Source organism: Alligator sinensis, unplaced genomic scaffold, assembly GCF_000455745.1.
Source record: "Alligator sinensis unplaced genomic scaffold, ASM45574v1 scaffold29_2, whole genome shotgun sequence".
NCBI lineage: Eukaryota > Metazoa > Chordata > Crocodylia > Alligatoridae > Alligator > Alligator sinensis.
The window spans coordinates 1,952,163-1,966,262 of NW_005842194.1; the positions used below are offsets into that span (position 1 = coordinate 1,952,163).

The 14,100-nt window shown below is 42.9% G+C and overlaps 1 protein-coding gene across 1 annotated transcript in view; it reads right to left on the reverse strand.

The window, feature by feature from the left end:
- Positions 1 to 3,819: 3,819 nt before the first annotated feature.
- The window catches only part of NFE2L3 (nuclear factor, erythroid 2 like 3), a 34,320-nt gene continuing 24,039 nt past the window's right edge, over positions 3,820 to 14,100 (reverse strand). The window contains exon 5 of the mRNA XM_014521229.2: positions 3,820 to 7,339. Coding sequence (XP_014376715.1) covers positions 6,068 to 7,339 — 1,272 coding nt within the window. The 3' untranslated portion in view covers positions 3,820 to 6,067. The remainder of the gene's footprint in view (positions 7,340 to 14,100) is intronic.

Sequence of the window (14,100 nt, forward strand, 5' to 3'; positions counted from 1 at the left end):
TGCCCTGGTAAAGAGTTGTTCACCAAGCCCTTGATGTACGCCTCATGTAACCTGCTACCATGTCCCCCCTCAGCCTTCTCTTTTTCAGGCTGAAGAGTCCCACATCCCCCAGCTTTTCGTTGTATGGCTTGCCATGCAAGTCTCTGATCATACAGGTGCCCCTTCTCTGGACTCTTTCAAGCTTTACCATGTCCTTATTAAAGTGCAGTGCCCAGAACTGGATGCCGTACTCCAGCGGCGGTCTCACCAATTCTGAGCAGAGTAGAAGGATCGCTTCTTTGGTTTTGCTGGAGATGCATCGATTGATGCATGCCAGGGTATTGTTAGTCCTGCTGGCTACAGCGTTGCACTGCCAGCTCATGTTCATACTGTGGTCTGTTATTACCTACCTTTCATTGGTAGTACTGGTCAGGTTGGTGTTGCCAAGCCTGTAGGTGCGCAGGGGATTGTTTGTCCCCGGGTGGAGAACTTTACATTTCTCAACATTGAACTTCATCTGGTTCTGGTCTGCCCAACTTGCAAACCTGCCTATCTGCATCTATCTGTATCTGCAGCCTATCTTCAAGCATGACCATGCTTCCACATAACTTGGTGTCATCTGTGAACCTGGCCAGTTCTCAAGAACACCTCAAAAGAATAGACCTTTTAGTTCTCTTGCTATTGGATACTTCCACGAAATCTGTTTCTGCTATAAGGAAGGGAAGTTTGTTTGTTATTCTAGCTTTGAGCCTTTTGGCTAAGGTAGGATATAAATCATAGGGCTGGAAGGGACCCTGAAGGATCATCGGGTCCATCCCCCTGCAGGAGCAGGATAGAATAATTAGGTCTTTAGAAATGAAAGGCAGATAGATACCAATAATACAAATACAAACTAGAAAATCCTGCAGTCAATAGGAGAAGATCATTCTTAACATTTGTATCGAGAGCTATTTATGTTTGGAAATAGTAGTTTCTAGTATTATATCACACTACTTGGTCTTCTCAGGAAAGGCATTATCTTGATAAGTTATCTTAACCACAAATGCAGCCTAAGCAGTACTAGCAGTTACCTTGTAGACACAGAAGCCAAAAGATAAACTTTACCAATCAAAGGAGAACTTAAGCTAGTTTTCATTAGGTACTTGAAATGCACTTATTAGAGGTGCACTGGCACATCGGTCCAATATCGGATCGGCACTGATGTAAAGAAAATGGTCTGTATCGGAAATCAGCCTGAAGTGACTGATAATTTAGCTGATAAATGGCCTGTGCGTGCACGCAGCTGCAGCACAGCATGTAGGCAGTGAGGAGCGCAGCCAGCAGTGTGGAGACCTGCATGTAGATGGTAAATCTGTTGTGGTGGAAAGGGGGCAGATCAAGGCCCCCATGGTAAGAGAGCTGGGGAGGGGCAGGCACTGCTTAGCTGGGGTGGGGGGCATGGGATGGAGCCACAGCTTGTTCACGGGGCATGGGAAGGGCAGGGGGGCTCCCACTAGTGAGCACAGCTCACTTGGCAGCTCATCTGGCGGCTCCTGCCCCTCAGCCAGGAGGGCACTTGGGGGTGTGCGCCCCTGGATCTGCACGTGGTAGGCAGCGGCGGTGGCACTGGAAGGGGATGTTATGGGGCAGAGACAGCAATTTTTGGGGTGGCTACAGCCTCCTCTAGTCCCCTCCCAGTGCTGCTGCCACATGCCTGGCACCACCCTGGTGCCAGCCTCAGCCCGCAGCTGTAGCTTGCCTCAACTGCACTGTGTGCAGATCTGGGGTGCACGCCCCCTGCCCCCCCATCCCCTCCTGGGGTACATGCAGCAGCAAGAGCCCCTGCCCTACCCCAGCCCCACTCCCTCTACTGAGGGGACCTTGATCTGCCCTCCAACGCCCATTCCCTCCCCCCTCTCCTTCCACTACACCAAACTTACCAGCAATACGTAGCTGTATCAGAAATCCGAATGTATTGGCCGATTATGCCTCCTTAAAAATCGGCTATCAGTATCGGCCCCAAAAATCTCTATCGGTGCATCCCTAGCATTTATACTGCTTCCACGAGAAAAATAATTCTGATTAGTTCAGAAAGGTGGTCATCTGGAATAAAATTAATATATGCCTTTTATCTCACATCTCCACTACCAGTAGTTCTCAAGAAGAGAGCAGAGTTTGCATAATAAACGTTAATAGTTTTGAATCCAGGGCCAAATGTAAAGTCAACTACCAGCTCTTGTGTCATAAATAGGAGTACTTATCAGCCTGGTGGTGGTTTCCTTAGTGGTTACATTATCAGCAGGAGCCTTATAGACATCAAATCTTGATTTGTTACTCTCTACTGTTCTCTCCCTTGTATAAATTGCGGTATAACAGTAAATATCCAGAGCTTCTGGGTAAGACCCATGGCATTGTCATGGTAGTAGCATAGGGATAAATCAAGGGAAATTGGATTGGCATAAAAACTGAATATTCTAGTGAGGGCACCAGTTCCTTATGGTCTAAGAATACAAGACTGCTGGAACCAAACAAGGCAGAACCAATGATCAGATAATCTATTCTGCTATCTCTATTTAATTACTAAAATACATAAACCTTCATCCTCCTTACAGAGAAGCTACTGCTAGTTTATTTCCCAGAAATTGAGCTCTCCATAGGAAAAAGTTAAATGGCTGAAGAGTAAAATCAGTGGAATTAATGGTCAGCTTAGAGCTACATACACTTCTTTAGTCTACTGTATTGCGATTAAGTAAAAAGGAACTGTGTGAATATTTAGCTGTGTAATACTGATTTTTCAAGGGTTCTGAGAGTGCTGCTAATTCCTCTTACCATTTCCAACAGAACACTAGTAATTTAATTAACTGTTCCCCAATATGATAACTCCTTCATAATCTTTTTTGGCTTTCTCAGCAACACACACTAAGGCTACCCTACTTTTTCCTTGACTGTTAAAGTACTTGAAAGAGATCCTCTCCCCCATTTACCTTATTAATTTTGCTCAGTTCAGTTTTGAATAGGTTTCATAACTTACGTGTGCACATTTTACAATGCACTAAAGACTTCAGAGTTCTTGTGCGGGCCCTGTTCCAAAGAGCTGGCCAGACTACCTTCCCTGCCAAAGCCCCCTTTATAAATTAAATACTTGCTTTTACTTGTCTATTTCCTCTTATCGGCTTGGGGCTCAATCTCAAACCCTGTAAGTCCTTCCACTTTTCTCAGTGATTCCTGAAGGCCCTGTGATTCTCAGACTCTGAGAAAAAAATTGCACGCACACAACTTGAACGGCAGGAGTTATTTTTCTGATGTCGGCAAAACTACTACACACTAGGGCTGTGTGAAGCTTCAGTAGCCGATTCGATTCAGAGGAGATTCGGCCCGATTTGGTGGCCAAATCTCTGAATCCAAATCAAATCGGGAGACCCATTAAAAGGTCCAAATTGATTCAGAGATTTCCAATTTGGCAATTTGGAAGGCTTGCAGCATACAAAAACTAAGAAGGAGGGGGATGGCGTGATCTTCCATATATGGAAAAGTCTGAGGGGGGGGGGGGGGGGGGAGCGTCGGTGCCGGACGGAAGACTGCTCTGATACTGACAGCTGCAGCTGGTCAGTAACTGTTATCTTTCTCTGAGTTCCCTTCCAATTGCAGAGCTCTGGGGGTGGGATGTAGAAACAACAAATAACGCTGTGTCTGAGGTGCACTTTCACAGAAACCCCTGCACTTGTCTCCTTGAAACCTTGGCAAACTTCATGCCCTTAGAAGAGGCTACCATCCCTGCTATTTTCATCCAATTAAAAAAAATGATGAAGTTATAGGTATTTTAGTGATTCCCCATTATAGTCTATGGCTGAATCTCCGAATCTGAATTAGCCAAATCAAATCGGGACAGTGATTTGAATCACCAAATTGAATCACTGTCCCTTCAAATTGGCCAAATCTGAAGTGAATACCTGCTGCTTCGCACAGGCCTACTACATTCAAAAACCTGTAGGATCTGAGCTTATTTTATAAACCAGAATATATAAAAGCTTTGGTGGCTTTAAAAAAAAAAAAAAAAAAAAAAAAAAAGGCCAGTGATCCAAAGAATTCCTTCTATATACTAACCATTACGAGTGATCTCTAAAACCAGAAAATGTTAGACAGCATCTGAAGGAACAGTTCAGTTAGTACGTATGCAAATTTAATCCAGTGTTTCTAGAAATGTGGAAAGGTTATTTAGAAATGACATGGACACAAATTCAAGAAATCTTTGTATGTACAAATGCATTTTGAAAAAAATATTAATAGGAATCTAATTTCTTGATCACAACAATTAAGAATACATTTTGCATTATCAAGCAAACAGTACATGATTTTACAAATTATGAATGGATAACATTGTATCTGCTGTTCTAAATCACTGTAAACATAAGTTCAGAAAATTCAACACTGCTGATTGATGCAATAAAGGAAATTTAACATGGGCTTACCACAGTACTTTTTTGAGTGCCTGGACATAAAGCTCTTGTGTGACAATCCTGATGCAAGATACCTTTTTTTTTTTTGTATTATAAAATTTAATACTATATTTTTGTAGTATTTTGTATTATAAAAGATACCAAGTGTCTTTATGCTGTTATCTGGTAGAGCTAATGGTGGTATTGTACATTACCACAGTTTTTTGGTTTAATTCCCTATCTTAATATTGCATACCTGCTTTTCTTAGAAGCCATCATTCTGCAGATCTTTCAGGTCAGAATTTGAACATGTGATCCATTGCAAATAAAGAGGTAAATACTTTTGGCACTTATTCTTATAGCACAAATAAATCCACATCAAAGGCTAAAGCTAGAATATCTAAGCCATGTAATCATATACAATGCTACCACCAAATGCATTGTGATCTTGCTGCTATAAATGTAAGACAAATAATTTAGTAGTTTGTTTAAACTGGAAGACTTGAAAAATGTAACTTTGAAAAAGAAAATTGAAAAAGGATTCTTATTAGCAAATCCACTTCAAAAAAGAATCTGATTAAAAAAGGTAAAGGTGCTTACAAAAAGATCAATAAAAATAAAATGCACAATCTAAAACTTACTTTTCTTATGTAATTTTCCCTTGGAGAAAATGGAGAAGGGTCAACTTATTGAGACTGAGAAATGCCACACTAGAAGTACAACACAAGGCTGGAACACAAATCGCAGAAAATAACTGATTCACCATTGCATTCCTTCAGCTTTAAACAGAAGGCTGGTGTAACAGTACTGAATTTAGTGCAAACTGTATGTCTGGGTGTACTTGGAGAAAAAATGGCAACGTTAAGTATTAAATGTGTTTGAAACTATCATTATAAATGTATGTGTATATAAATTAGTATATAAGCCTCCAGAGCCCCTTCAGAAAACTAGGGAAGAGAGAATTTTTGAAGAAATACACAAGCATAACTTACTTCCACAAAAAGGAAAAAAAAAGATGCATAAATTAAAAACAAAACCTTAATGAATTCAAACTAAAAGATGAACATTTGCAAGGCTAAGATTTTTGTTCCAGTGCTAATAGACTAAATCAAAATCTAAGGTTGCTTTACATTTCAAGAGTCAGGCATTTAGAGTGAAAATAAAATTCCAACCCTCTATTTACAGCTTTGATCTCCAGTTTAACTTTTTTTTGCTTTATTTCAAATTTTCTTCAAGAAAATAGTATTCCTAGTTTCAACTATGAATTAACTTTTAGACCCTGAATGCTCCATATTACTCTTTATCCATATGTGCCCATAAACACAGTATTTGCCAATGCTGAGCACAGACTCCATTAAGAGTAAAAAATCCACACTAGGTTATGCTTCCACTGGTGACCTGATATCCTCAAGTAACTCTGGCTGTACGTGAAGTTCAACTGCTCAGTCTAAATTGGAAGGTTTGAATTGTTGTAGCTTCTTAAGGAAGATTTATATATAAAATCTTCCTTAATTGTTAAACACAAGGGCCACCTTCTCAAGTCTAGGAAGATTAGTTTTATCCAGGTTGCTGTTTTTATATTACTATAAGCATTTCTGGTCTCCAGTGTTAATGCCTATGTTTTCACTACCCCCCTTTAAAATGATGTCCTGAACAATTTGCTTAAATTAACATCACTTTTTTTTGTTTCTGTTGTTTTGCTCATCTTGTTTATGTTCAGATTTGACTAGTCTCCTGGGTATTATGAAAACACTGCCATCACTACTGCAATGAATAGCATACTGGCTCGGGTTAACAGGTCTACCTTGGTCATCTCTTAACCTACTGAAAATGTCATGATAAAGGTCACGCAGTTTTTGCTTCATAAGGCTAATTGATTTATTGCACTGAGTTCTCTCCTTCTTAAGGTTCGCCTTTTGTGTTTGAAGGTTGCAAACATCTTCTTCCAAGTTCAGGATCACATCTAGCTTACGTTTGCGGCAGTTCTGTGCAGCAACTTTGTTTTTTCCTCTTCTCCTTATGTCACGTATAAGTGATATTTGGGAATCTGTCAGGTAGTACGTTGATAGCATGCTATTGAACAAATCAACAGGCATGCTCACAATTTCATCTATGGAAAATGGAATTCTCAGGGCTTTTGCATGGTGCTCGTCACAACTAAGATTTCGACTAAGATTTGCATCTGAACTGTTGTGGCATCTGCCTTTTTCTTCATCTGGTTTTCCAGGCAACAAGGAACAATGCTCAGAAGTGGTTGTTAATTGATTTGGCAGCTGATTGTAAGTGTGATTATGAAGAAGTTGTTGGAGTGTTGATTTCCCCAAATAGTCTAAATCTCTTTGATAATCCATAGGGGAATATTTACTTGATTCTGGGAAATGACCCCCTACAGCTCCTAAGACATCATGGGAAATAGATCTAGCATCACTGCTATAACCAACAGCACCTTCACTGCAGCCTGAAGAAGCTGATGAATCAGAATTATTTGAAAAGGCGGTGCTGTGGTTAGAATTTATAGAAAGTCCAGACTCAGAGTCTAGTTCTCCAAAGAGTTGGGAGATTTCCATATGATCAAAACCTTCCTCCAAAGCTAATGACATTGCATTTATCTCATCAAATATATTTTCATCAAGATTTGTTAGATGATCCTGGTTTGTTAGATTCCTGATGTCAACAGATGGAAACAGCCCCATCAAACTTGTCCCATTAAGCAGTGATTCATGATTTGTGATGCTAGAATTTAATTGTAGAAAAGGCTCTTGTCTTTGTATGCTTCTCATTTCTGGATTTATCCTTGTGCTGTGGTTTGAGCTCAGAAACATAGCTTCACGAAGACTGACATCATGGCTAATAGCTTGGGTCAAATTGACATTATAGTGTGAACATGATGAATTTGTATTTCTGCTACTAGTAGCAAAAGGTTGAATATCTCCCAGTGAATTTCTCTAAAGGAGAAAAAAAAATTAGCATCAGCAACTCTGGCCAAAACAAATTCTCACCTATATACTGACTCACCTACTTTTTCCTTCTTTTTTAGCATTATCCCTATTATTAGGATGCATAATGATACTAAACTAAAAGCTGGAAGTAGTCTGTCTTAATTATATATAGATCCATATCTATTCTCTGATTGCATTATTTTCTAAAGAATCCAATGCTGGCCATAGGTAGGTGTTTCTAAGTTTTTCTTGAAAGGAAACAAAAAGCTTTATGGCTGTGAAACTGTCCATTAAATGAAATAATCACAGTTGAGCCAATACAATACTGTCTTCCAGAGTATGCAGGAAGCTCAGAACATTCTGCAATTGTGAAAGGCTGCATTCACTTAAATTCTTAGATAAATAATCCTGTCTAGTTTTAAGTTAAGATATCAACACTAGTTATTTTACTAATTAGTTTGGAAGAAATGTTGAACTTTCCCTCTTGTATACTCAGGCCTTGTCTTCACCGCAGAGCTAACTTGGGTGACTGGCACATAGCTCAGACAACCCTACACCCAGCCACTCTGCAAAACCATACTTAAGATGCTGTATCTTGGCTGGTGCTGCACTCCCTTGCATATGTTGCTAGGATGTCTGAGAGCACATCATATGTACTTTATGCTGCTGCAAGCTGAGCTGCTCTATGATTCTCTTCTAGTGAATTGTGAGAGCACTTTATACTTCCAGATACAAGGGGGAATTATGGAAAGGAACTGCCCAACGATCAGCTTTCAAGTAGTTAGCCTGTCCCTCACTGCACAATGGCAGAAATGAGCCTGACTGAAAGCCTAACCAAGCTTTAATCTATCACCCAGAGTAGGCTTGAAAGCATGACTAAATTCTGGTCAAAGGTTTATTTATGCAGACAGAAGAGTAGGTTAGGGGCTAAGTAAGAGGTTGGATTAACTCTTCAGGGAAGAAGCTATTTAATTGTTTCTCATACCACTCTATCAGCTAAAACAACTAAAGATTATTTCCTCTCCTGCCTGAATCTCTAGTTTACCATCTCCATCAATGCTGTCTACGACATACTGTACATATAACGTATGAGGAAAACAGAAACTGGGGAAACAAGAATGTAGTTCATTATCTTTTGTCTTTTAATACTAACAAAACTTCTGCATAGCCTTCAGTGCCCAAGAACCCAATTACTAAAGAATAAAAGTTATGGTCCTGTGCAACTGAAGTCTATATTACTACAAAGTACGCAGGCTCAGGTTGTATTTTGCAGTTCCCAACAGTACCACATCATTACGAAAGACTGAAATATTATTTGCCGACATTGTGCCCTTTCTGCTGACTCTTCCTCTCAGACATATTAAAGCTGCTCTTATTTCACTGAATCCACTATTCAAAAACAATCATAAAAAAGCAAAGTAGTAGTTTCAAGTAGAGTTCATGACCCTGAGGATTTGCCAAAGTGATGTAATATTACAACAGAAGTTTCTTATTTTTTAAAGATATTTTTTGACTGTTGCTATGTGTAAAACATACCTGAACAGGGGAAACATTATGGTAAAACTGACTGCACAGAAAATACTGGCAAATGCATGAATGAATAAATAAATACTCCCCATCCCTTTCAGTTACAGCAGTGACTCCACAAATGTTAGTAATACTTTATTTATCTTGCATACCACTCCCTCCAAATAAGACATGCGCCTTGATTTTTGGGAAGGTGGAATGAAGCAAACAAGACAATGGTGTAGGAAGGAATGTTTTAGGCTTATTAGGAACTGGGGAATCTTTTGCAATGGGGGAACCTGTACAGAAGGGATGGTCTATACCTGAGCCTAAATGGTACCAAATTGCTGGCATGTAATATTAAAAAGGAGATAGAGCAGGTTTTAAACTAAAAATGGGAGGAAAGCCAACAGATGTGGAACAGCACACAGTTCAGACTGACAACCCCAATAGGGGTGAAACCATAAAAAAATGGAGATAAGAAACAGGGAGAAGACAAGCACAAGCAACTACCTTTAATGATTACAAAGTCACACATAAGCGGCCAGGCAGCAATAAAAACTATATGTGCTTTTATAATACTGTTAAAAATTTAAGGTCAAAGGTGGGGGAGCTTAACAGTAAATAATATTATTGTCTAAAACATGGTGGAATGAAGTGGGAAAAAAAAAATCAACAGGATGCTGTAATTTTAGGATACAAATTATACAGCAACAAGTGGGCCTTTAGCTCAGTTGGTTAGAGTGTGGTTCTAATAACACTAAGGTTGCAGGTTCAATCCCACTTGGACTAGATGATCTCTCGAGGTTCCTTCCAGCCTTACTTATGTATGGCCACATCCACAAGAGTGCAGAGGTTTGTTTTCCTAGGGACAGCTAGCAGTGGGACACCTTGTGCTGCTGCAAGCTGTCCCTGGGGAAGGCCTGTGCCATGCACCCTTTAGCAAAGGGGTGGGGAAAATGTGGCCCGCGAGGCCATTCTATCCAGCCTGCAGGGCCCCTAAAAAATGTAGAAAATCAATATTTCTCTGCCCTTGGTTCCTGTCAAAAATGACAGGTATGTCTTACACATCGCAGCAGCCAAAAATGACGGGAACCAAGGTCAGTAGGACCCAGGAGAAGCCCGGTGGGCTTCAACAACAGTGGGGCCCGCCCAGCCCAGCCCAGGAAGCCCCAGCCAGGGTTTCTGGGCTGGGAGCACGTGACTGCCCCGGCAGGATAAGCTCTGGTAAGTTGAGGGGGGGACCCCGGGCAAGGAAGGAGTGCTGTGGGGGGTGGGGGGTGGTCCACTCCCCCACCCACACTCAGCTTTTCCCTGGGCTCCTTCCCTGTGTGGGGAAAAGTGACCCCTCGCCCGCCCCATGGCCGGCACCCCGCGCTGCAGGCGCTCAGCCTGTGCAGGGCTGTCCAGAGCAGGCACAGGCAGCCCCAGGTAGGCTGTGATTGGCTGCAGCATGGGGCTCTGGGCTTGGAGCAGGGAGGGGCTGCTTTCTCCCCTTACCCTGCACTCAGCACCAGCTTGTAACCTGGCTCAGTGCCCTGTGCTGCAGCCACCTGCAGTCCGCATGAGGCTTCCTGTGCCTGCTCCAGACAGCCCTGCATGGGCTGCAAGTGCCTGCAGCGTGGGGCGCCGGCCATGGGGCAGGCGAGGGGCCACTTTTCCCCACGCTCAGCACCAGCTTCTTCCCTGCTGGCAAGCAGGGGGTCGGGGCTGTGCACTGCACTGGGTGTGAGCGGGTAGGGAGCCAATGGAAGCACAGGGCCCACACCAGTGTCCCGGGGCCAGTGCTGGCGGGGCCCAGAGCAGGGTGGCAGGAGCGTGGGGTCCCAGCTGGCAGGGTCCCTATGGAGTCAGGCCAGCTCCTCCCTCCCTGCTGGTGCAGCCCAGCCTGGCTCCACAGACCCCTGCTAGCCTGTGCCCTGCTCTGGGCCCCACCAGTGCTGGCCCTGGGACATTGGTCCCAAGATGGTGACCAGGGGGTGGGGCACCTGTCAAGGGGCAGGGCTACCCATGCAGCCCTCGACAGCCTACCAAAACTGGGTAAGTGGCCCTCCTCCGAAAATAATTGCCTGCCCCTGCTCTAGCACATGGCAAGTTACCCTGGGTGGGATAGAAGAGGCCAGGGCCAGCACTAGGCTGGCTCCAGCAGCCTTACCTGGCGGGGGGAGGGTCTGGGGGCCTCCTGGGGCTGCAGCCACAGTGATTCCGCTGTTCGGAGTCTAGCTGCCAGCTGGAGCATGGCTCTGGCTGGCCAGGCTCCCATTCTGAATGGCATATGCTGCCCCTGTGTGCACCGCTCTGCTTTTTTTTGGCACACTTTTTTTGACCCCTGGATATCCAGGGGTCAAACCCTCCCCTGTGCTGCTCCCTTGCAGCATGGAGAACTGAATGCACAGTATGTGGTGCTGTAGACGTGTTTGCAGCACCACATACCCCATGGCCACACCCATCTGGATGCAGCCTATAAAAGATAGATTAGGCTGTACTACTGAGGGAGTAGCAACCTACATCAAAAACACCACCGAATCAAATTGGGTAGACTTTGATAAGATAGATGCCATAGAATCTCTGTGGATAGAAATTCTGGATTTCAATAGAAAAAAGTACGTCTGGGGATATACTACAGGTTCCCAGACCACGATGGCAGAAGTGAGCTAGAAATACTAAGGGAGATGACAGAGGTTCTGACAGCAGAAAACACAGTAATAACGGGTGATTTCAACTATCCACAAAGAGACTGGGTCAATCTAACATCAGGCTGGGATACAGAGACCCAATTTCTTGAAGTTATAAAAGACTGCTTCTTAGAAGAGTTAGTCCTGGAACCTACAAGAGGAAAAGGCATTCTTGACCTATTCCTAAGCAGTGCATGGGGTTTGGTGCAAAGGTAAGTGTTACTGAGCTGCCCTGCAATAGTGACCACAAAGCAATTGGGTTTGACATTCACGTAGAAGGGGAGACGAGAAGAAAATCTAACACTGTAGTCTAACTTTAAAAAGGGAGACTGCACCAAAAAAAAGGAAATTAGTTAGATCAGGGGTGGGCAAAATGTGGCCCACAGGCCAGATATGGCCCACCAGGCCATTCTATCTGGCCCGCAGGGCCCCTAAAAATTTATAAAATTAATATTTATCTGCCCCTGGCTGCCTGTCGTGTGGTCCTAAATGGCTTGCCAAAACTCAGTAAGCGGCCCTTCGCCTGAAATAACTGGCTGCCCCCGAGTTAAACAGAAGTTAAAATGGGACTTTAAGGAGGTAAAGAATGTGCAAACAGCATGGAAACTCCTTAAAAACACTTGGAGGCACAGATAAAATACATACCACAAATAAAAAAAATGAAAAGTGGACCTACAGAAAGTCAGCATGGTTTAATGGCAGAGTTGAAGAGCCAATAAGCAGAAAAAAGTCTTCTTTCAAAAAGTGCACGTCAATTCCTAATGAGGAAAATAAAAAAGATCATAAACTCTGGGAAATCAAATGTAAAACTGTAATAAGCAGCTAAAAAAGAATTTGAGGAGAAACTTGCTACAGACATAAAAGGTAACAATAAACATTTCTTTAAGCACATCAGAAGCCAAAGACATGCCAGGGAGTCAGTTGGGCCTTTGGATGACCAGAGTGTAGAAGGGGCACTAAAAGATGACAGAGCCATTGCCAAGAAACTAAATACATTATTTGCATCTGTCTTCACTCGGAAAGATGTTAGGAAGATTCCCTCACCAGTTCCACTTTCTCTCTAGGGACAGGTCAGAGGAGCAGACCCAAACTGAGATGTCAATAGATAAGGTCATAGAGAAAATTGATAAATTAAGCCAGGGGGTTTCAATCAGGAGTATGTATACCCCTGGGGGTACCTGGAATGATCTCAGGGGGTACTCGGCAGCAGGCACTGATAGGCCATGGGGGACCCGCCCCCCTCATCTGGCCGCTGAGGGGCTCCTGCCTTCTTGACTGGCCGCCAGGGGTACACTGACCCAAAAAGGTTGAAAATCAATGAACTAAACAGTAGCAAATCACCAAGACCTGACAGCATTCATCCTAGAGTCCTGAAGGAACTCAGATTGGAAATTGCCAAGCTCTTAACTGTAGTATGCAACCTATCACTAAAAACAGCTTCAGTACCAGAGGACTGGGAGGTTGCCAATGTAACTCCAATATTTTTAAAAGGGTCTAGAGGGGGGACAGAACTACAGGCCAGTGAGCTTAACTCCGGTTCCTGGAAAATTGGTAGAAAAAAATAATAAAAAGAAATGTTCAGCACATGGCTGAACATGACTCGCTGGGGTGGAATCAATTTGTCAAAGGAAAATTTTGCCTCACCAACCTAGAGTTCTCTGACAGTATTAATAAGCAGGTGGACCAGGGAGACCCAGTTGACACAGTATATATAGATTTCCAAAAAGCCCTTGACATGGTCCCCCAACAGAGGCTCCTAACTTAAAGCAGGCAGTCATGGGATTACAGGGAATGTCCACTTGTGAATTAGAAATTAGCTTAAAGACCGAGGCAGACTGTGAGGAAGTACAGAAGGATCTGGATGAAATGGACAACTAGGAGATGAAATTCAATATAGATAAGTGTAAAGTGATGCCCCTGGGCAAAAGTAACCCAAACTATACCAACACTACGATGAGCTCTACACATTAGCTGTTAATACACAGGGAGTCATTGTGGATAGTTCGCTAAAAACATCAGCTCAGTGCTCAGCAGCTGTCAAAAAGCTATCAAACAAATTATTAAGAAGGGAACTGTAAACAAAACTGAAAGTATCATCATGCCCCTTTATATGGCTTATGCGATGTATGGTCAACCTGGACAGACCCAGAGACATATAACCCCTATCTTGAAGGTGTCACAACCCAATTAACTTGTGCCCATGCCACTGAGCAAGAGATACCATTCAAATCATCTTCATTTGAATATTAAGGGTTAAAAGACTTCCCTGCCAAGAAATTCCTTGAAACAAAACGCTGGTGGTGTACTACAGATAATTGGTCAGCTAAAATAAAATGCTAGGGGAAACTATATATAATTGGTCAAAGATAAGCATAAGCTCCTCACACGTAGCACACACGTAACAGGTAGAGAAACCTAACCCACTACCTTGTAACTTGAGGAGACAAAGAGCTGCCACCTGCCAAAAATTAAAGATTCCATATAACGGTTCACGATTGGGCATCTCTGTCAAACACCTCTGCCTATAAATAGGTTAACGGTTTCCGCCCAAGGGGGAGAGCTCTGGGGATCTCACAGGAAACACCT